The sequence below is a fragment of the Neodiprion lecontei genome, chromosome 3, assembly GCF_021901455.1.
Source record: "Neodiprion lecontei isolate iyNeoLeco1 chromosome 3, iyNeoLeco1.1, whole genome shotgun sequence".
NCBI classification, from domain to species: domain Eukaryota; kingdom Metazoa; phylum Arthropoda; class Insecta; order Hymenoptera; family Diprionidae; genus Neodiprion; species Neodiprion lecontei.
Genome location: NC_060262.1, coordinates 21,906,312 through 21,930,100, shown reverse-complemented (window position 1 = coordinate 21,930,100; position 23,789 = coordinate 21,906,312). Strand labels below are relative to the sequence as shown.

Below are 23,789 nucleotides of genomic sequence, written 5' to 3'. Positions count from 1 at the left end.
ACACATAAAAGGCGCTGTTAAATTTGAATTCATGAATTCTTGTACCACAAAAGATTCCTGAAAAAAAAAATACTGGGAATGTTGTGCCGGATGGGCAATTGAAATTGAACTATTTTCTCCAAAAAGTCGAGTTGTTCAGTGAGTAGCGAGTAAAACTTTCGAATTTTTATACAATTCAACAATTTTACTGTATAGACTGCGAAAGGCCCAGCGGGGAATAAAGATGGTAGAATTGCCAAACTCTAAATTGCAAAAGGTATGTGCACTTTGTTAACTTTATTTAAGAAACGAAATTCATCAAAAACAAATATGTATTTACGTGGAATTCATTCTGATTTAACTAGAGAAATCAGGAGGTATTACGATTCCACATGCGTTACACATTATGAAAGCATGAGTTTTATTGACAATGAGTTAAGAATAAAATTGTCATTTAAAAACCTACAATATGTTAGTATTTGACCAGTAAAAATAAGTTCACTCGTTTCCACACCACCGCAAGCGGTAGAGCAACCGGCGCGTTTTTTTTTATTACGTGGTATCCCTAGTAGGTCTACTCCACAGAGAATACTTGCAAGATCGATCTTACGTTCTTCGAAGCATTGCAACCGAGTTTTTTTCACATTTTAATTATGCTGAATTGTTTCCCAATCAATTTGTACCCGCGGAAATTCGCAACTTGTTCGAAATTTTACAGTTCATATAACCCGCGCACTATTTATTATCGATGAAAGATGACTGTTTTAATTATGGATGAAAGGTGGTTGTTTTAATTACGGATGGAAGATGGTTGTTTTAATTATGGATGAAGGGTGATTGTTTTTATCTTATATGCGAACGGCGATTGACTTCGGATGTTCGCGCACGGTTTCTTTTTCTTATGAGGTAAAAGCTAGTCACTAAAATGGAGAACCTGGTGAATACGCGAAAAAATCAACAACTAAACCAACATCGGAAATACGAACCGCTATAAGACGTTGGTATTTACCTATCAGATGACGATGCAGAAATCTTTGAAGAAATGGAAAGAAATCGGAGTAGAATAAGCACAACCACCAAAATACGACAGAGCTGTATAATTCTACAGTGAAATACAAGCCGAACATGACCTACGAGCGATTCGATAAAAAAAACTCTTACACTACAACGATCGCAATAAAAGACCGTTAAACCAATATAAAAAAAAAATACAGCTGAATAAATTTTACTACACTTTGTGATCATGATGATTCTGAACTACACTGCTAAATCTGTGTATCGATGAAAACAGATGACTGACCCTGAACCAGACCTAAGCCTCAAAAATAAAACGTTAATTTTTTAATACAGTCAACAGAACTCAGTAACCTGAAAAAGATGAAAATATAATTAGTGACATACGTCGATACAGACAAAAATATACTGAGCTTAGGTAAGTGAAAAATATAATTAACGAAAAACGAGGCAAAATAATTGGTTGAAACAAACATAAAATTTGTTTAGCTAAAACAGGCAAGAGGTTTGATTAGCTGAAACGGACAAAGGTTTTATTAGCTGAAACAGACGAAGGGATGGTTAGCACCGTCACATAAGTTCATACACTGACAAAAAATGGGTAGGAACCAACATGATATTCGCTTTAATATTCATTGCGTCGTTTATCAATTGTATCGACGAATACAAAACATTCTAAATTTTTTGATTCAACATCCTTTTCTGCTTTGAGTTATTAAAGTGAATATCTTTTTAGAAACATTTTAAGGGTCTCAGTGCATTTGTTAAGAAATCGGTTTTGTTGCCCTGAAACAGAAAATAATACGATCAGTTAAACGAGTATTTCTGTACGTTTCAGATATATTTAATAAATACTTACGCTACGATTTTTCACTATCGGTATATACTACCGAGATTTTTGTTCCTACGCGTCGAGCGCCGGTTTTCAAACGCCGCGGTTTCTCTCATAACTGAAAAGTATCAAGTCCACGCGCAAAAGGCGTCGTGCAACTTGAAAATTTTATAATTCGTTAAAAAGTTGCCTGAAGAACTGTAAAATCAGCACGTCGAGAGTGCGCAACTTTTTTATATACTTTTTGCAAAATAGACGTGCGAAAAAACGTGTCCAACTTCAGTTATTAATTTACGCTCGTGAAGCTGCGTTCAATTCTCGTGATTAATCTACGCGCAATAAGGCGCGACAGATTAAACTGTCAAAAAATTTGTATTTTCTAGGACTTGTCCCAAAAATTCTGTAGAAACCCAATCCGCATTTGCATCTTTTAGATATCAGATACGTTGCTATGCGGATTGTTGTTCTCAGATTACAAATCAAATTGAAATTGGGAGGGTGGTTGGAGGGCATGCATTATTGTGTGGCGTGACGGTCGGCGGTCCTCTTCGACGCGAAGTCTTCGAGCTCAGCATCTCTCCCCATCTAGCGTACCACGGAACGCGATAAATGGTCCAGAGATGCGTTTTGCCCATTCAGACGATCACAGAGATTAATCGAATGGAATAACGATCGGTAATGACTAAATAATTGAATTATATAACGACTGAAAAATAGTTGCAGATTTACAATAAATGGAAAATTCAATTTCGTTTATACTCAAATGTTTTCAAATACTAGAGAGACTCGAATACGGAGTCTTTTGGGAAAATGTCTGTGATCGTTTGACGCTGTGGATTACAAAAGTTAGTAACATCACGGTACATCGCGACCTTCCTACCCTCGCCTGTTTCCCAACGAAGCCACCCAACGGAAAAGAGAGATTCACACACTCATGCATAAGCCCCGCGACGGATCCCGAAACGTCTACCTACCTACCCGGTTACCTATATTCGATCTAAACGATTCTCCATTTTTTCCAACAGATATCATTCTTCATCATTTGCGCCGTGGTCACTGACTTACATTTTCGTTGGTTACCTGTTGGGAGCAAAATGTTTTTTTATCGTAGTCTGCCTTCTCAGAATACAGTATCGCGGTTGTATCCCGCCAACTCTAATATTGCATTTGTTATTTTAGTAAATTTTGGCAGACTATCGGTACATTAAACTTTTGTAAAAGTGATTAAAACATCTTGAATGCCAATTAGCATTTTTCTAAGCGAGCTAAGCCTGCAGTTGATCAATACTTGTTGGATGTTAAAAGATTGAAAATTTACGTTACGTTATGCCAGACTTTGGAATTTTATCAATTTAACAATAATGTTGATATTTGAATACTTTTAGAACCTCAGGTGAACCCACCACTTAAACGGCATCATCGGTAAATTCGAACGTAGATTATTACATCAGTTACGAAGTACAATTCGATCTCGCGAGTGCCGAGTAAGCGATGGTTACCTGTCGCGATGCTCATTCCACTTTTAGCAACGTGTAAAATTACTACCCTTAAGTAAGCTACAGTAAAATAAATTGCGAAAAAACAATTATTCGACTGAAAGTCAAGCACGTTGCGATCGTGAATGAGCCTATCCATGCAGCTAAGAAATCGAAGATTTGTGTAACAATTGTTACCGCCACGCCACGTGACAAAGGAATCCCAGGGAAATACCCATAACCTAACACATGCAAACTCACCAACGTTGCCGAGAAATGGAGAAGTTACTCGGAAATCTCTGCTTAAATCTGTGAAGAACTGCTGCTCCACACTTCCACATGCAGTAGTTGCAGCATCTCAGGTTTGTCGGTGAAGCGCCGCACTTTTCACATCATTCACATCTTCACTAGTTTATTATAGTCCAAAAGTCCGCACCGCAATAACACTCGGATTCTACACTCACTTATTGTGCTACAGCAGTCTGTTTGAACCGACTAAATAATTTTGCTAACAGCGCATTTGCCGAAAATAAGCCAAAAAAATAGTAAAATTGACACACGACGCACAGACAAAACACACATCACTGAAATCTGAAGTTACACAAAACGATGAAAACTCGGCACCCGAAATTCACCTTCAACGTTCGCAGGATGTGTTTATTTCAGTAACTCGGTTTTTTGAAGGAATGTTGAATCCCGACCACGAACGCGTAATTCCGCTTCTACTGCTCGGAGACGACTGATTCCGCTCGGCGCTCCCGCCCTCTCTGCCGCTCTTCCCATCGAGCGGGAGCAGTGGGGGTAGCTGCACGCGCCTAGCAAAATTTGAATTCTCGGACCACGTACGGTCAGGCACTAGACTTAACGGCGTATAGGTTAGTTTGTTTTGTTTGTTTACAGCAATTCGCGAAGTATCCAAATCATTAAGATTATTCAAAGTAATGTATAGAAAATCGCGATTTATACTTTCAAAGATTACGTGATACAAAAATTATCAGCTTATTTATTGAGTTCTTGTTACTGAGAAAGTACGATGACGATAACTTGTGCTGTCTGCAAAAAGCAGCCCATCCCATTTGACAAAACCCGCAGTTTCCACCAGTAAGTACTCTTCATCAATGAAAGCAATTTTTTAAGGGAATTCTAACGTGTAGTACTTCTAACGTTATGCTGAACAGTTCAGTAAATTTTTTATGAATAATTAAATTAAGACATTGTCCCTTTAGTTTTTTCAAATAACAAAAAATAATTGAGAATATTTGTTAATTTTTAAGATTTTATCGAAATATATTCATACGAGAATGAAAGAAAATACAATTTTATTCATTTTTGTTTTTCGTCATTATATAATGATATTCTCAAATGATTGCCTTCCAGTGTTACATTTTCTTACATTTCTGTTCTTTTTAACCTACTTCAGTTCTATTCTCATCCTACTTTATCATTCACTTTATTGTAACAAAAAGCTCTCTTCACAGCTAGCTTTATTTTCTACCATTCTTTTTCATGCAACTAATATAACCTTTATAATTATTTATTATTTTTCTTTGCGATTCATTTACTTCATCATCTCACCAGCCAACTTCGTTCACGTCTTACTGATTATCCAGGTTTCCTCATGAAAATGAGTTGAAAAAAAAATGGATGGAGGCTATTGAAGTAACATGTCTAAAGAATTGTTGGAGAATATGCAGTGATCATTTTTCACCTACATCATTTCATGACCAGAATGTAATAATGTAATATTTATTTATTGGCTGTAGAACAAAGTCCTCTAACGGCCATAAGGCATACAATTATGTAATTATTATTGTTTATACAGAGTACACAGTTTTTGTTAATTATATCAATAATATACAGATATTCAGGTATACCGATATAAAAATAGAATAAAAAAGCGAAGAAAAAAAAATAAAAAAAACGAAATGAAATAAAATAATAATAAACAAGGAATCGTACAAGATTTTAGGTAATATTAATTGTATGGTCTCTCAGTATCAGATTGCTTAACATAGCAAAATAAAAATGATAATTTAATTTATCGATTGCTAGGATTGAATACGTTCATTTCACAGCACTGTATTTCGTCAAGGCACTGCTAATCGTAGTTTGTTTACTCCATCGCGTGAAGGTAACGGAAACATCGCGTCCTAAATTCCTCCAGTGTTGTTCTTGTTGTAATGTCCGGCGGTAACGAATTCCAGAGATCAGTGCCAGTAATTATGAATGAGTTTTTGAACATAGTTGTCCTTGGAATTCGCGCAATTAGCGTATCGGTTCTGTTATTATCTCTGTGCCTGGCTACATTATGATTAAGTCTGATGTGCTTTCCTAGCAGGGCATTTTTGTTGAGTACAAGGATGCCTTAGAAGAGACAGCCTATCAAATATAGGCAACGATTTTCCGGTGAAAGCCATCCGAGATTAAGGCGCGGGCCATCGATGTGCTCGCCAAGTCGTTTTCGCAGTACGAATCTGGCACAGTTCAGCGCAACACATAACTTCTTCTCCAGGTTAAGGTTTAGATTTATAAGAGCTGTTGCACAGTAGTCAAATACTGGGAGTACCAGACTGACGACCAGCTGTCGCTTTAATGACACCCCGACCTTATTTACCGATTGGCGAAGACAGTATCGTGTTCTTGACGCTGAGTTGCATACTCTTGTGACCTGATAAGTCCATGAGAGCCTCGGGTCGAGCATGACTCCTAGATACTTGAAGTTGTCAACGTATTCTATTTCTTCCTCGCCCAGTATGAGTTTTGGTAGCTGATCGACATTTATAGAATTAATGTTAAAGGCGCTGCCGAAGATAATTGCTTTTGTCTTTGTGGCATTCATTTTGAGTCTATTTTCCTTGCACCACTCCATAATTGCCGCAAGATCTTCGTTAATCTTGGTTACACTTTCTTCCAGTTCGCTTAATTTACAGGTGAGATAAATAACACTATCATCACCGTAGAAAAGATGATTGCAGTAGCGCAGACACGTGGGAAGGTCGTTGATGAAGAGTGAGAATAGCAGTGGTGCTAATACGCTGCCTTGTGGGACTCCCGTCCAGCACTCTTGCCACGAAGATATACCTATATTATCCATTTCTTATCGCATGTTTTTGTCCTGCGAGGTAAGCATATAGCCATCGAATGACCTCCGTTGAGAAGCCTAGTCTGCGCAGCTTGGTCAGTAGCAGTTTGTGATCTATCGAGTCGAATGCTTTTGCAAAATCCAGGAACACAGCTATGGTCATCATCTGTTCGTCTATTGCAGCACGTACGTCATCTGAAAATCTTAGGACAGCTGTGTACAGCAGAATGGCTATAATAATATTGGCAGCTAGGTGGCGCGTGCAGCTACCCCACCGCCAACGGCCAAACGGCAGCGAGAGGCCGGGGGGGGGGATTATTATGTTCCGTACTCCAGAGAACTGATTTTACTTTCTTCTGAGTGCCGGGCTGTGTGAGTCGATTCCGAACAGTCGGAGCGAAGTCACATGCTCTCAGTATCAGTTCAACATTCAGACCGCGTTCTTCAGGTTGTGTAACGTTATTCGATCAGTGCATTTCCACCATAATCATCTGTGAATAATACACGAGGAGCCGCGTGTAGCCTGAAGAAAAACCGAGTCACTGATACAAAAACATCCTGCGAACCTTGAAGGTGAATTTCGTGTCCCGAGTTTTCATTGTTTTGTGTAACTTCAGATTTTAGTGATATGTGTTTTGTCTCTGTGCGTCGTGTGCGAATTTTACTATTTTTTTGGCTTATTTTCGGCAAATACGCTGTTGCATTGTTAGCAAGATTATTCAGTCGGTTCAAACAGACAGCTGTAGCATAAAAAGTGAGTGCAGAATCAGTGAGTGTTATTGTGGTGTGGATTTTTGGACTATAAAAGGCTAGTGAAGATCTGTATAATGTAAAAAGTGCATCGCTTCACCAATAAACCTGAGGTGCCACAGGAACTGCTGCGTATGAAAGTGTGAGCAGCCCAGAGTCGAGGTAACAATACTAATTTTAATTATGGATTGATAATTCAAGGTGGTACATTTGAGGCCGAACTTTTGTTCTTGCATAACATGGAGTGCATAAATATGAAAATAGACAACAGTAATAAGTCATTTGAAAACCGAAAAGCCAATTTGCTAAATTAATTCAAGTGTCTTGTCTTGTTTTTTACAGATTTAAGCAGCGACTTCCTAGTAACTTTTCCATTTCTCGGCAACGTTGGTGAGTTTGCACGTGTTAGGTTACGGGTATTTCCCTGGGATTCCTCTGTCACGTGGCGTGGCGGTAACAATTGTTACACAAATCTTCGATTTCTTAGCTGCATGGATAGGCTCATTCACGATCGCAACGTGCTTGACTTTCAGTCGAATAATTGTTTTTTCGCAATTTATTTTACTGTAGCTTACTTAAGGGTAGTAATTTTACACGTTGCTAAAAGTGGAATGAGCATCGCGACAGGTAACCATCGCTTACTCGGCACTCGCGAGATCGAATTGTACTTCGTAACTGATGTAATAATCTACGTTCGAATTTACCGATGATGCCGTTTAAGTGGTGGGTTCACCTGAGGTTCTAAAAGTATTCAAATATCAACATTATTGTTAAATTGATAAAATTCCAAAGTCTGGCATAACGTAACGTAAATTTTCAATCTTTTAACATCCAACAAGTATTGATCAACTGCAGGCTTAGCTCGCTTAGAAAAATGCTAATTGGCATTCAAGATGTTTTAATCACTTTTACAAAAGCTTAATGTACCGATAGTCTGCCAAAATTTACTAAAATAACAAATGCAATATTAGAGTTGGCGGGATACAACCGCGATACTGTATTCTGAGAAGGCAGACTACGATACAAAAACATTTTGCTCCCAACAGGTAACCAACGAAAATGTAAGTCAGTGACCACGGCGCAAATGATGAAGAATGATGTCTGTTGGAAAAAATGGAGAATCGTTTAGGTCGAATATAGGTAACCGGGTAGGTAGGTAGACGTTTTGGGATCCGTCGCGGGGTTTATGCATGAGTGTGTGAATCTCTCTTTTCCGTTGGGTGGCTTCGTTGGGAAACAGGCGAGGGTATGAAGGTCGCGATGTACCGTGATGCTACTAACTTTTGTAATCCACAGCGTGAAACGATCACAGAAATTTTCCCAAAAGACTCCGTATTCGAGTCTCTCGAGTATTTGAAAACATTTGAATATAAACGAAATTGAATTTTCCACTTATTGTAAATGTGCAACCATTTTTCAGTCGTTATGTAATTCAATTATTTAGTCATTACCGATCGTTATTCCATTCGATTAATCTCTGTGATCGTCTGAATGGGCAAAACGCATCTCTGGACCATCTATCGCGTTCCGTGGTACGCTAGATGGGGAGAGATGCTGAGCTCGAAGACTTCGCGTCGAAGAGGACCGCCGACCGTCACGCCACACAATAATGCATGCCCTCCAACCTCTCTCCCAATTTCAATTTGATTTGTAATCTGAGAACAACAATCCGCATAGCAATGTATGATATCTAAAAGATGCAGATGCGGATTGGGTTTCTACAGAATTTTTGGGACAAGTTCCAGAAAATACAAATTTTTTGAGAGTTTAATCTGTCGCGCCTTATTGCGCGTAGATTAATCACGAGAATTGAACGCAGTTTCATGCGCGTAAATTAGTAACGAAAATTGGACGGAGCTTCATGGGCGTAAATTAATAACTGAAGTTGGACACGTTTTTTTGCACGTCTATTTTGCAAACAGTATATAAAAAAGTTGCGCACTCTCAACGTGCTGATTTTACAGTTCTTCAGGCAACTTTTCAACGAATTATAAAATTTTCAAGTTCCACGACGCCTTTTGCGCGTGGACTTGATACCCTTCAGTTATGAGAGAAAGTGCGACATTTGAAAACCAGCGCTCAACGCGCAGGAACAAGAATACTTGTTTGACTGATCATATTATTTTCTATTTTAGGGCAACAAAACCAATTTTGTAACAAATGAACTAAGAACTATAGAATGTTCGGTAGAAAAAAATATTCACTACAATAACTCAAAGCAGAAAGAGATGTCGAATCAAAATATTTAAAATATTTTTCACTCAGCCATGCAAATAATAATCGAAGCAGCGAATATTAAAGTGAATATCATGTTGGACTTGACCCATTTTTTGTCAGTGTATGACTTGTGATTGTGCTAACCATACTTTTGTCTGTTTAAGCTAATAAAACCATTTGTCTGTTTCAGCTAATTAAACCTTTTGTCTGTTTCAGCTAATTAAACCTATTGTCTGTTTCAGCTAATCAAACTCTTTGTCTGTTTCAGCTAATCAAACTCTTTGTCTGTTTCAGCTAATAAAACCTCTTGTCCGATTCAGCCAATCAAACTTTTTATTCGTATCAGGTAATCAAACTTTTTGTCCGTTTTAGCTAATCAAACTTCTCGCCTGTTTCAGCCAAACAAATCTTCAGTCTGTTTTAACTAATCAGTTCGTCTCTTTTTTCGTTAATTATATTGCTCACTTACCTAAGCTAAGTATATTTGTGTCTGTATCGACGTATGTCACTAATTATATTTTCATCTTTTCCAGGTAACGTGAGTTCCGTTGACTGTATTGAAAAATGAACGTTTCATTTTTGAGGCTTAGGTCTAGTTCAGGGTCAGTCATCTGTTTTCATCGATACACAGATTTAGCAATGTGGTTCAGAATCATCATGATCACAAACTGTAGTAAAATTTATTCAGCTGTATTTTTTTTTATATTGGTTAAACGGTCTTTTATTGCGATCGTTGTAGTGTAAGAGTTTTTTTTTTATCGAATCGCTCGTAGGTCATGTTTGGCTTGTATTTCACTGTAGAATTATACAGCTCTGTCGTATCTGGGTGGTTGTGCTTATTCTACTCCGATTTGTTTCCATTTCTTCAGAGATTTCTGCATCGTCTTCCGATAGATAAATGCCAAAGTCTTACAGGGATTCGTGTTTTCGATCTTGGTCCAGTTTCTGATTGATTTGCGTATTCACCAGGTTCTCTATTTCAGTGGTTATCTCATATCTCATAAGAAAAAAATCCGTTTGCGAACATCCAAAGTCAATCGCCCTTCGGATATAAGATAACAATCACCCTTCATCCATAATTAAAACAACCATCTTTCATCGATAATAACGAGTCAGCGGGTTAAATGAACTGTAAAATTTCGGACAAACTGCGAATTTCTGCGGGTACAAATTTATTGGGAAACAATTTAGCGTAATTAACATGTGAAAAAAACTCATTCGCAATGTTTTGGAGAACGTACGATCGATCTTGCAACTATTCTCCGTGGAGTAGGCCTACTGGGGATACCACGTAAAAAGAAAACGCGTCGGGCGCTCTACCGCTTGCGTTGGTGTGGAAACGAGCATAAGTGAACTCATTTTCACTAGTAGAATACTAACATATTGTAGTTTTTCGAATGACAATTTGATTCTTGCTGAAATTTAACTCATTGACAATAAACTTCATGCTTGGATAATGAGTAACGCATGTGGAATCGTGATACATTCGGATTTCTCTAGTTTAGTCAGAGTAAATTCCACCTGAACACATTTTTCTTGGATGATTACTAAGCTATCACATGAATTTCTAACAAGTTCCTTGTAATTTTAACATATATAATGTAACTCATTAACGGTCTGTAAATGTCTCCTCTTCGCTTAGAAAAATTCGTCTTTCACCCTCAGTCTGCAAAATTCTTAAACTTTGTTGGCGGGCCTGTATAGAAATACTTCAATAGATGAGAATCTTGTCTCAGAAAAGACCAATGGATGGTTGGAAGTAGAACAATCTTGAAGCTTCCGAAAGGTCTTGCAATCTTTCATTTGTATTTTTTTAACAGGTAAATCTTAGATAATTGATGAGAATTTGATTATTAAGAGTCCGAAAAATCCGTCTTCAGGTAACATCAGTCATTAGTTTCTGATATTCAATATATAGTATTATCACAGAATTGTATCCTCTGGGTAATATTATATATTAGGGGTTACGGGAAAAGTGCTAAAATTCCGCTTAAAATAGTATCGACTTTGTCGGAAATACGTATTTACAAATTCGAAATTTCTACAATCAACACGGGCACTTCCATAAATGTATAATAAAGTGGACAGATATAAGTAATTGTAACCTGGGCCACTTGATAATAAATTTTCGAACAATCTTGGGTTGGGGGGTCAGCAGACAGAGTCGCAATTGAACCAGGTAATATGACTAGAAGTTGAAACAAGGAACATTGATAATCTTTAAATTTTTCTAAATTATTTTTCTGCTGACGATTGCCTGTTGCGATCTGGGTACACGCGGCGAGCGATGGTAACGTCAGTTCCTGTCGTCTTTCCGTACCGACCGCTTGACGGATGGAGTTGCGCGTGCAAGAAAAGACACAGAGAACGTCGCTTTACGACGGATTTATCTCGTCCATTTTTGTTTACGAAAAGTTCCATAAGGCTTCACTTAATGTACATGGATGCATCGCTTATACACAAATAGCCATATTACTTTTCTATGGAGATAGTAGCATCGCACCCATAGTCAAATATCTGACTTTACATTATCTGGGTAGAAGCGTTAAGTGATGGTAACACACAGTATCGACCATCTTCTGACTCGAGTTGAGCCTGCAGGGTAGGACGCAGAGGGCGCTATTTAACAAAGAATTTACGTTGAATTTATCTCGTCCATTTTTGATTTACGCACGAAGCCAGCAGTCTTCAGTCAGTCCACAGTTAGCCGATCGTCGGTATTTGAAATTACAGCATAGATGAAATTGATGATCATTTTCTTTCTCTGATTTCCTAGTGTTAGTGATTCACGGTTTGCATGTTTTTTCAAGAATTTTATTCTTATAAGCTGGTTTCATGACCATTGCTCAATTCGTTTTTCGCGCAAACACAATTTTCCACGTCTTCCCACCCGTTCTGCACACCACGTCGGACATGTTGATTTCTGGGGGTAATGGCGGCCTGACGTGATTGCGAGCGAAATAGCTTCGGTGGATTTCACGGTAGAATTGTAAGAAGTCATAAAAACAAAGTTTCACCGCGCTATCAAAGTTTCGCCTTAACCGTCGTCGGATACGTGGCGTATTGACGTAAATACAAATTACGTTATCGTTGCAAGAGGATACTTTTGTTTGACCAGGTTTCGACTCGCGAATAACGCGCTCTCTAATTCTCAACATTCCTTATTGAACGACGAGCGTGACTTGTACTTGATTTACGGGACTCTGTGCCCGCGGCAGGGACGAGCTTCGGCCTCCGTCTCTTAAATCTCGGTTTCTTATATACGACTAAAAAAAAGACAACGTGTTTCAACTTCTAAGAATTCGGTATTTGCTCGTAACTGAATGGTATTTTCGCCGCGCAGAGTCTAGACAAAGACGCCCCATATGATAGGTTAGAATTACTAGGCGGGTCGTTGTCTCTGTCTTTGTCTCCGTTTTTATCCGTCTTTCGTACTCAAATCGTGTCTGGTTTCCAGACTTTGGCGCGGTCCGAATGGACACCCAAGTCAACGACGCAGGAGTAGGAGGTATTTTGGCGATTGAACCGCCCAGAGTATCCGAAATCCCGGACGCCCCAGAGCCAACGGGACTCAGTCCTCTGGCTTCCTCTCTCGACCATAATCTTACTCTTCAAGAGGATTATATACCATCCGCCAGCAACAACATGGGCATTGAGAACACGTGGTGAGACACCCTCAGCTGCAACTGTCTTTCTTTTATCTTACTAAACTTTCCTCAAAATTTCTCATAATGATTTTTTTAGGACGGAAGCTAATGTCATCACTGGTGATTGTGTCATTCCGTTGCCACCGCCACCGGGACTAGAGGATTTTGTCGACGTTGGTGCTGACCCTATTGGGGATTCCTTGATTGGCGTCGAGCATGGCCCTTTTCTTCCACCTGGTGGGCCAATGCTCAACAATCTCTTTGCTGAGGCTGACGATGATCAGAATGATTCTGCGATTGGTAAGTGCATTGGTGTAGCAGGATAAAAGACTGGCAAGTTTTTTTGTGTGTAAATTTGATTGTAGTTACAAGCTCATATAAAACCTTTTGAATTTGTTATGCAGAAGTAACAACGCCACCAGGCGTGTGTGGTCTTCGCAATTTGGGGAACACCTGTTTTATGGCTGCTGGACTGCAATGTTTAACAGCCACTCCCCCAGTGCTGCGTCATTTCCTTGATTCGGAGTTAAGCTGTGATAAGCCCATGGTGCACCCACGATCGTTGATGGCTCATTTTGGAGCGCTTTTAGGAAAGATGTGGTCCGGCAGGTATAGCGTTATCAGGCCAGCAGAATTTAAACAGGCACTTGCAACTTATCATCCGCAATTCAAAGACTACAGACAAGTTAGTGACTATATAAGATTTGCTAAACCTCCTCAAAGTTTTTCTGGCACTATTGAATAGCCAAAATTGTACTTATTGCAGCATGACTGTCAGGAGTTTCTAGCTCTCCTATTAGACTCTTTGCATGAGCAAATGAACACTGCGAAATTGACAAAAAACCATGAAATATCTGCTACTGCTACTACTCCTGAATTAAACGACTCAAATGAGCCTCTGCAAAATTTGGCTCCTCCTGATACGACTCTCACTACCTCTGTCAGTGGTGCTGACTCCATTCCTGTCGAACCTCGTGAAATATATGACAACCTCCCTTCTCCTGAGTGTCCAAACAGCCCAAATGTCACGATGGCCGGCTCACCCAGAGGTAAGGTATATCTATAAGTTACATTGTTTATACTTTTACAGTGTATTTGGCTTCAGATAGGTTTCATGGTGTATGAAAAAATTGTCCATTTGAAGTACATAAACATCATCATACTGTACTAATAATAACAACAAAAATAATAATTACTATTGTTTGAAGATTCAGATTCACCGATGGCTGAGACAGACAGTGCAGCAAATTCGCCCAGAGGATCGCTATTAAATGATGATGAGGAGACATTGGATTCAGACGAAATAGTGGAAACGAAGTCTAATTTTATTCACAATAAAATGCAAGAAGATCCAGATATGGATGTGGCATTGAACGGAAATGATTTCCGACTAGACAAATTAGATAATGTATTGACGACCAACAATGTCAGTTGCTATCATGGTTTATATGATATTTTGAAGGATGCTAAAACTAGCAATGCTAACTTCTTGGTCACAACACAGGAAAGCAACAACGAGATTCATTATGACTCTCAAAAGTTTCCTAAAGAAAATATCCGTAGAAATGCTTTAGAAAATTCGAATCTAACCGAGAATCATGACTTTGACAATAAAAGTATCAGTATCAAACGAATAAAAGAAGTAAACGTCCAGGCTGGCAATCGCAGTGTTGACTGTCTATCTAGTGGATCTGACGCTGAGTGTGATAGTGGTCTTGAAAAGTGTAATGTCAAGAGAATGCGGCTAGATGATCAAGAAAAGAATCATCGGAAAGACGGACTAGGGGGTAGTGAGTCGCAGTGTTCTAGAGTGCTACTTAACTGTGAGAATGGAGCGATCGCTACTCAAGGAGAGACAGAGGCTGAGGCCGATAGACACTGGGCAAAACATCTCACAGAGAATAGAAGTGTGATTGTAGATACGTTCCAAGGGCAATTTAAAAGCACGGTTGGTTTATTAAAAAAAGTAAAAACTTAACATGCTGTGAACGTTTCTACATTTTACTTATTTTCTCAACAAATATGCGGTATTGAGACTTAGCAGTAGATTTGCAACTTATAAAAGTAGGAAGTTTGATTTGCAAACGTTTATTCATATCTGTTCCGTAAAATTGAATCATTCTTGTTCCTCTTATCAACTTTTTAAAATCGAATTCAACGATACAGGTCATCTGTGCAGTCTGCAAACACATCTCTGTCACCTATGAGCCCTTCATGTACCTTTCGGTGCCTCTCCCTCGAGCCATGGAGAGGCAGTTGGCTGTGACGTATATCCCGGCTATCGGAGGCGCGCCCACACGTTGCGTTGTTTCACTGAACAAGCAGTCGAGAATCGGAAAACTGAAAGAAGAATTGTTGCGAACTCTGGGAAAGACAGATGTTGCCACTACTAATGTTGCATTAGCAGAGGTCTTAGAAAATCACATAGCTAGGATATTGGTAAAAGCCGATGTTGTTCACTGCTTTAATTTGTGTGATACGTAGATCATATTTTGTATTTGTCTTCTTTTTTTTTTTTTAATACTTGGAAGTACGTGCTTCTGCTTAATTTAAACATGCAATGTTCATTTGCAACTACTGTTTGCTCTTTTACCTATATGTCAATTCGAATTATTTTTTCCAAAGCCTATTTAAGGAGGGTCAAGAAGGTGACTTATTATGAAGCTTTAGTATTCGCCGATACTGCCCTCCAAAAGAAACGTAAACCGCAGTAGAACACCTCTGCTGCTTAAAGTATTTGTAGCAGAGCTACTTATTGCTGTACAAATATTTTAATTACAATTTGTAATCACGTTGACCTTGATATGCAATATCAGCAACTCAATCCTAACGATGCAATTTTATTTTCAGGACGACAACTCTCTATTAAAATACGTAAATGACACTAACCGGTCGATATATGCGTTTGAATTATCTGATCCTCCGAGCGCATATATATCAGTGTCTGATGGCGGTGGAGATTGCGTGACTGAAACCGAAACATGCCATACAGGAAGTGGCGTAAGTGAAGAAATCGGACCCTGTACAATTTGCCTGGAAGAACTTGATGGGGATCTAAAGAAGCATGGTGGAAGTGGCTGTAATTTTATTATGTGTGACCTCTGCATCGAGGTGAGCCTGCTTAAAAAATTTCTGATTACCTTTATTTTCTCGTGCCTTACCGAATGCCTAACCCGTTTACACACATGACAGTCGTTTGTTATTGCAAGGAAAATACATTTATCGTGTTCAGTTCCTGTAGATACTTTAATGAGTCGATCATTGCTCTTTGCACGGTTTTCTTATCATTTCTTCATAATTTGTGGGGAAAAAAATAATGTATTCAAATGTCACAATGCCCAATGATGAGACAAGGCAGTGTCAATCTAGCAGCAGAGGCTTACAAGCAAGGTACATTTTTGTTACCATACACCAGCCTCGGGAAGGTCTGAGATAAGGTCGCTATATGCTCTAGCAGGGTGACGCTATAATAGCGTGCACGGGAACCAGAAATAGCTTGATTTTGTCATTGCCAGGGATGCAGGGACATGAGGTATGCAACCTGTGGAGGCGACTTCAATCAAGTTGGAATCCCGTGTGACCAGCTGTTTTAGTACAATCTGCAAGCTGCGATATTTTTCTCGCAGAACTCAATTCAGACTAGTCTGATGCTGCCTTATTACTGAGGGCTTTCAATCATTTATTCATCTTATTTCTGAATCAATTCCGATTAGCTATGGCAAATTACTCATATATGATTCTTTACTTTTTGATTTTGCAAGGGATTATTCACTCTTAAAATATACAGTTCTACTGCTGTTTTCAGTCTTCTAAAATGGACTGTAAACATAATGCGATTAGATTATTAAAAATTTTAGTGAGTATTCCCTGGATTCTTCTGCCTTTACCTTTACGTTTCTCAACTTCACCCGCTCCATTTATTGATAGTGGCGTTGTTTGGCAAATAGCTTTACCAATTTGTTTTCGTCCCGGTACGTATGATTTGTTATGGAAAATTTCCAGTTGCTTGTTGCAACAAGAGAGTTAGAGTTTATTTGCGGTGTCACGCCTCCGTACTTGGATCCCCCGCATCATCCATGGTCCGACATGTGTGGGATAAAGCTAAAGTGAGAGAGTTGAGAGACGAGTGCGTATTGCCCAACAGAACTACTTCAAGAACCAAACGGATCCTCAAATCTGCCCAGTTTGTTCAACGTTCGTGACGGCCTCCTCTTTTACTAAGATTGATCAAACTGGTCGCCCGAGGCCGGCTATTCGTAACCTTAACGTTCCACTGGTCCTAAGGCACGACAGTAACAAGGGAACCAACAATCGGAAAGGCACCAAGCTCTACGGTTATCCACACTTAGTTAAATTACCTTCCAGGGTTAATGCTAAGGATTTGTACGACGTTGTCAAGAAGGTTGTGCCGCAAGAGGCACCCTACAGCATACATTTTGTTGACGGACAGGTGAGTACATCTTCTAAAACCTTGTTGGCGCGATAATAAGTCGATTTCTATCAACAATTATCAGATCTTCCTAAAGAATTTGCAATAAATTCTGGTTATATATTTCCAGGGTCACCATTGTTCCCGTTGCATGTACACCGCCCATTGTACGGGCTGTCGAGTGCCGGATTCGGGGATGATAGCGTTGCAAAATGGGGATACACTTGCGGTACGATATACAGATACAGTACCGAATATCATACAACCTGTCGATCACGTCAGTGTCAGTAAACAGAGACCTCATCGTCCCCTGTCATTGTACGATTGCCTGCAAGCATTTAGTCAAAGGTATTATTTCTCGAATTTATTTAGAATCCTTCTGTATGTTAATAATTAATGTGTAATCGTATGTTTTTTGTTATTTTTTGTTTTCAGCGAGACATTGGATGAGCACAATCCTTGGTTCTGTCCAAAATGTGAGCACAATCAGTGTGCTACAAAAACGTTAACCGTCCACCGATACCCTAAGTTCCTTATAGTATACCTTAAACGGTAGGTTTTGAAGCAACTTGAGGTACACAATTCTTGCATCAGATTTTTTGCAGAAGCGATTTTTTATTTTACCCAATTTTCAACCACAGATTCGTGTTCTATGAATGTGTCAGCATGAAGCTTGACGATAAGGTTACCTTCCCTCTAGTTGGTCTCGGCATCGGAAGGCACCTTTATGATCTCTATGCCTGCGTCTGTCACTTCGGAGGTGCGTGTTGCAAAACAAAATCTCAGTTTGTTTCGAAAATTCATTCCTTGTAATTTTTCTATTTTTCTTGACAAACAAATTACCACCAAACGCGCACGTCTTTTCATAGGTGTATCAGCCGGACATTACACAGCGTATGCTCGCAACCCTAGAACGGACACGTGGCATTATTATAACGACGAAGTAACAACGCGACAGAAGCCACAGGAGGAAGATTTCAGCAACGCGTATATATTGTTTTACAGTCGTCAAGGTACGAGTGCTAAACCTTGTAACATTTAACTACAGAGACGATGATTCGCGGTTTTTTCAGTTCGGGTATAACGCCGCGGTGAGATGTAAGCGATTTTTTCTTCTATTTGACGCCACTGCGGTACACGTGTTTTTCCAGTAAATATGTTTTAAGATCGTCGTCGAAGTGTTGTTAGGTGTCGTACCAACTGTGTATTACTTAACGAATATATTATAATGGATACATCGTTCATTTATCATGAATACAGCATTATTACAGTATCGCTAGGTACGTTTATATTGTAGTTCAATTAATGTTTCGCCTTCAAACTTCAACAATGAAAGAAAAAGGGAAAAAATTATGCTATAAATCATAATGGGTCACTGTTTTGTCACGAAATCGTTCTAGTATCCGTTGCCCTTGAAAATGATAAACGAAACCGAAACAACCAATAGGCGAGTGATCTTGATAGCAAAAAATACGTAACCACGGTGTAAGATGCATTTTGGTTTGTTGCTTTTGAAATTTGATCTACAATAGTGGTGGTGGATTAACAATAGGACGAGGAAGGAAAATCGTATTATGCGTGGAAATATAAATCACTTTCGACACCGTGGCGTAAAGACACACGAACATAATTCTCATGAAGTATGTGAAATTATATTATAATTACTATGTTAAATTTGTACTATAGTTGATTATATAGACGCTTTATTCGACTAAACCTCGGATTAAACTTAGATAAACGTAATTTATTAGGAAAATTTCTGTAAAGTTCGATTGCCTATTTGAGAAGCGTATATGATCGGTACTTGATAAAAACCGTCACCACCAGCTTTCACAGCAAAGTGCACTGAAATGAAGTAGGGAAGGTGCAATGAATGAAGAAATAAATATCTCATTTTTGTTAAATCTACGGTTGAATCTCATTATAGGTATTCAAAATTGGAATAAATCATCCAAGACAATGTAAAATAAATTTTTAAAGAACGCCCGTAAATTGTATTATTATAATAAATGCATAGCAAGATTTGGTTATACCAAAATACTGTAGATAAACTGAGGAGGAAAAGAGTTTGGCCTCAGCAATACCTGTATTATAATAATAATACAGTAACGTGTATTTGGTATAACTATTAAAATATACGTCGAACAAGTAGAAAAGTGAAAATGGGAGGGTTAAATAATCGAGAAGTAAGTATTGTTTCATAAATAGTTGTATTTTTTTTTAATTTTTTCTTTTTCTGGATTACAAACTTTTCTTTTCACTTTATATTATTCCGATACAAAATAACATTTTTTTTCACAATTTTCTTTTTCTTTTTTTTTTGTATTTATCGTCAAACGTTGAGATTAGTCTCATCTAACCACTATATATTTTTTAAATTACACACGCCGCGAACAGGCGAGTACTCCATAAAAATGCTATATTCAAACATTTCAATAATATATATATATATATAATAATAATAATCTATTACTTTATCACTAGTTATTGTGTACGGTGTGTATCTTACCAATTAGTATATGAAAATGATATATATATCATATATTGAAGTTTTAAAGTGCTCGCGTGTGTCGTGGTGGTACGGTGATTAAAATGTGTTGATTTTGTGGAAAAGGATGGGAAATGGCAAGGGGGGAGAGGTGTTAAACGTACAATTATCCTTCGCTACATTTATCATAATACCGTTTAAAAAGGAATTTCTTGTTTTCGGTAAGGAATCAAATTCCTCGCTCTTACCACGTTACACTCACTCATATTATTTACTAACTAACCGAAGATGCGTAACACACAAAGGTGAAATTGAGTCGGCACGGCAATTCACATCATCGTTACCGTTGACGATATTTTTCCCTTCTAAAACTAAGTTGAGATGAAAGGAACGAGAGGGATGGGGATCAGCCTCTGTTAATATCTAATGATTCGGAACCGTCAGCCAAACCACGGCACTCGGTCGTACCAGCCCGCCGATTTCACAATTTACCGTCCGCGTCTCTCCGTTTATTACGAACAGGGCTTCGCTCGAGGGGCTCACCATATATCGACCAAATACTCCGCTATCCACGATAGGTCTGTTCGGATTTCCCCATTTTGCAAGAATTGTCGGCATTGCTTTTCCTACGCCTGTGATCATCTCAACTTTTCCTGCGGATTTATGATGATTTTTAGTCACGCACTGCGACGGTGCTCTCGTCAAATTCAGAGTTCAACGGTGCGAGGTATAAATTCGTTGGAATTTCGGAACTTTGATAGAGTTGAAATAAGCTCTTTAATGAAGATTAATGTTCGTAGGTTTCGAGTTTATTATTAATAGTTGAAACTATGCGAGTACTGTAATTGGAATTCGCGGACCGTTGTAAATTGGTATAGAACTTTCCTTGCACCGTTAATTCCCTGCAATTTCGCATCAGCAGAAGTACTGGGTTGCATACCTGTGGCTAAATTCAAAAACAGAATATCCTCTTTGTCCGTCGATGAAGCGTACAGATCGCATCCGTGGGTTGTTTGCGATGGATAAAAAGTGATGTCGCTTATATTGAGAGATGTCTTGACGTCGAACGAAAATTTCAAACCGCTCGCTGAAGTTTAAGGAGAATTATACCCGTTATAGAATTTTCATACTGAACGTAAAGGGAATAATCGAAGGGCCATTCACTTGGGAGTCAAATGAATGATTTCAGTTTATTATATTGATTTTCGGTATACTCAGTAGTTTTCATCGATTTGCAATATTGCTCCGATTTCCGATGAGTTTTTAGCGTTTTAGGCTTTTCTGATTTCGATAAAATCACAACAAATCACTAGATACCAAGGACATCCCATAATAGGATAGCAATCAACTGGAAACTTTTGGGCGTTTACCGTAAAACTTGCAACAATTTGCGCGATTTTTTCGGCATTATCGTGTCATTTTCAAATGTTTTTCAATGATTTCGAATCATTTCAGTAATCTCGATTAATTTCCCGTGATTCCAACAAACATTCAAATTAGTGGAGTCCCGTCGATTGACAATTTAAATTCCAATTGTTAAATTTCTTCTGACTTTCTCGAGGGAATGGCCCTTCGGCAATGATAAACTACTGCAAAGATACCCACGCAATATTTCCTGTACTACGAGGATGACTCCGCTCTCTTGTCTATCGAGGGTGACCAGATGACGAGAGTCCGGGGATATCAGAGGCCTTCCAACGAGTCCAGGCTTGTGCGCGAGCACAGCATCCGTGATATAATCGAGAAGAAGCTGCCCCGTCGCTCTCCCGGTAACTGGCTCTTCGCATTGAAGAATAACGAATCCGTCTGCGAAGAAGATAAATGGTTTGTTTTGAATATATTGGACTTGTTGAGACGGGATAAAGTAATAAATATTAAACGGCCAATTTCTCAGAATTTTTTACTCACATAGAGCGGGAAATTGAATGTTCGTCGGGACGCAGCTGTACGGTGCCAAATCCACGCTCCTTGTGTATCGCATATTCGCCAGATCCAGCTTGTACATCCCGCGTTGATTCGTGTGGGTCACGTATCCATATTTGTAGGTATGACCGATCTCCTGTGATTAGTGAAGAGATATAATTTTCAATACATTTTAATCGTTATTTTTTTAATTCAAAATTGAGACGCAAATTATTACTGACAACTTTACGACTCGTACCTGGTGCCCTGGTATATAGAGACCCTTGACCAGGTCGAATTGGCCGTCGATTGGTTCTGGATGAACGGTCCGGTGTTTTCGCTTCTGAGCCGCGTCCCGGATCACTTGAACGGTTTTTATCCCGGTGTCCCGCATGCTCCTCCAATTCAGTAGCCAGACCTGGTCAAGTGTTGGAACGTAGTGCAGCTCGACGGGATATTTATCGGTTGCGACGACCTGCAGAAGATTCATGTTTATATTTATAACTTGGCTTACAAATATCGTTATATCTCCAAAACTATTAATCTGGTTGTAACAAAATATAGCTTACAACATGGTCGGTTAAAATAGGCTGAAGATGCAAGCGCAGTCATTGAAAACTTACGTCGACCACCACCATCTGGATTTTACTGATCACCAAGATGCGGTCCTTCTCCGGCTGAGTTACGTACACGTACCGATTTGCCACGTTGATCGCCCTTCCCCAGGAACAACTTACGCTCTTTTCACCACAAACGTACTCCTATTCCGAATGAAGAGAAGGGGATAAAAACCATTATTATTCATAATAAGGTTCCTAATTCTATCTTCTCTGTACGTGATAGGAAAAGTCAATGATATTAGGTATACCTGTGTTCCAGGAATAATATCCGAAGACCTGATTTGATGATACAGTCGGCAGGCGGATGGCTCGTAAATTGATATACCCCATTCGTGGAAGGAGAAAAACCTCCGCTCCTCACTTGCAGCGGCTGCATCCCAAGATAAATAAAATTCATTGCTCTGGTGGAGATTTTGCACGCTTCAAAATTTAATGCGACTGAAAACTCTCCCGAAGAGGCTGGCAATTTGGACTCTATAGCGTATTGCCGAAAAAAAGAGTTAGTCTATCACAGAAGTCTGAAATCGGATTTCAGTTGAACCAAAGAATGAATAAAAATGGTGAGAAATTTTGATATTATGGGGTTATATACGCATGGGGGTAAAAAATTATTCAATTCGATTGGGGTTTGTTTTATTCAAAATTATGGTAATCGAACTGCGTTTCAATATTTTTACAAAACGCAAACATTTTTCCATGCGTGTTTTCCGTACACAAAGTACCCGTTTCTATTACGGTCGAGTGAGTATGCGAATGCGCATGCGCAGAGTACTACAAGACCACTTTTAAGTCCTAGGAGTTAAGTGTTCTTTTCTGTAATGCGTGCATGCACTGACAATCAATGATATGTTTTACGGTGCCTATGATATCTTAAAAACAGCGCAACCGGTTTACTTTATTTTAAGACAGTATTCTTAGAGAGTTTATCCTCTGCGTCAGGTTCTGTTAAAAAAAATTAAAATGTGAAGATAATGAAAACTCAACGTTTCGTTTCCGGGGTGATTTGTATAATAACAATTTTCTGTATTATCTTTTTTCTCTGAAACAAGGGAAGCGCAAAGTTGATAAAAAATGGAATCGTGGCCAAGAGAATAAACTTTTCAAGAATAACTGTCTAAAGTTGAAGTAAGTCGTTGGAGCAGTTTTCGAAATATCTTGAACACCGCAAAATATGTCACTAAGCGAAATAGTTGACTTTATTATCAATGAAAATAATATCTAAATAAAGCAAAGTCTGTAATGTACGTTTTAATAAAACACGTCCCATTCGAATTGAATATTTGGTTGTCGAGATATCAATTACAAAAATTCACCAATTTTTTTTGTGTAGTATCTGAATTTTCAAGTAAAAAAT

The 23,789-nt window shown here is 38.7% G+C and overlaps 2 protein-coding genes across 9 annotated transcripts in view; one reads left to right on the top strand and one right to left on the bottom strand.

Moving 5' to 3' along the window:
• The first annotated feature begins 12,072 nt into the window (after positions 1 to 12,072).
• On the top strand, positions 12,073 to 19,329 carry LOC107226227. 6 transcript variants are annotated; one of them, XM_046733324.1, is made up of 13 exons: positions 12,073 to 12,338; positions 12,807 to 13,014; positions 13,094 to 13,296; positions 13,401 to 13,681; positions 13,763 to 14,045; positions 14,202 to 14,944; positions 15,163 to 15,435; positions 15,847 to 16,107; positions 17,141 to 17,446; positions 17,556 to 17,773; positions 17,861 to 17,977; positions 18,067 to 18,185; positions 18,295 to 19,329. In XM_046733324.1, exons 2-13 carry the CDS (start codon positions 12,824 to 12,826, stop codon positions 18,465 to 18,467), a joined length of 3,168 nt encoding a protein of 1,055 aa, XP_046589280.1. In that variant the 5' UTR covers positions 12,073 to 12,338; positions 12,807 to 12,823; the 3' UTR covers positions 18,468 to 19,329. The 6 variants fall into 6 exon arrangements, with proteins under 6 accessions (XP_046589280.1, XP_046589281.1, XP_046589282.1 ...); XM_046733325.1 differs by having other exon boundaries at positions 12,073 to 12,417; XM_046733326.1 differs by having other exon boundaries at positions 12,108 to 12,126.
• A 336-nt stretch (positions 19,330 to 19,665) lies between these two features.
• The window catches only part of LOC107226225 (follistatin-related protein 5), a 45,033-nt gene continuing 40,909 nt past the window's right edge, over positions 19,666 to 23,789 (bottom strand). For all 3 annotated transcript variants that reach the window (XM_046733327.1, XM_015666962.2, XM_015666963.2), the window contains 7 exons: positions 22,684 to 22,805; positions 22,439 to 22,576; positions 22,075 to 22,290; positions 21,822 to 21,972; positions 21,519 to 21,719; positions 20,854 to 21,000; positions 19,666 to 20,566 (listed from right to left, as the gene is read on the bottom strand). In XM_046733327.1, coding sequence (XP_046589283.1) covers positions 20,337 to 20,566; positions 20,854 to 21,000; positions 21,519 to 21,719; positions 21,822 to 21,972; positions 22,075 to 22,290; positions 22,439 to 22,576; positions 22,684 to 22,805 — 1,205 coding nt within the window. In that variant the 3' untranslated portion in view covers positions 19,666 to 20,336. The remainder of the gene's footprint in view (positions 20,567 to 20,853; positions 21,001 to 21,518; positions 21,720 to 21,821; positions 21,973 to 22,074; positions 22,291 to 22,438; positions 22,577 to 22,683; positions 22,806 to 23,789) is intronic.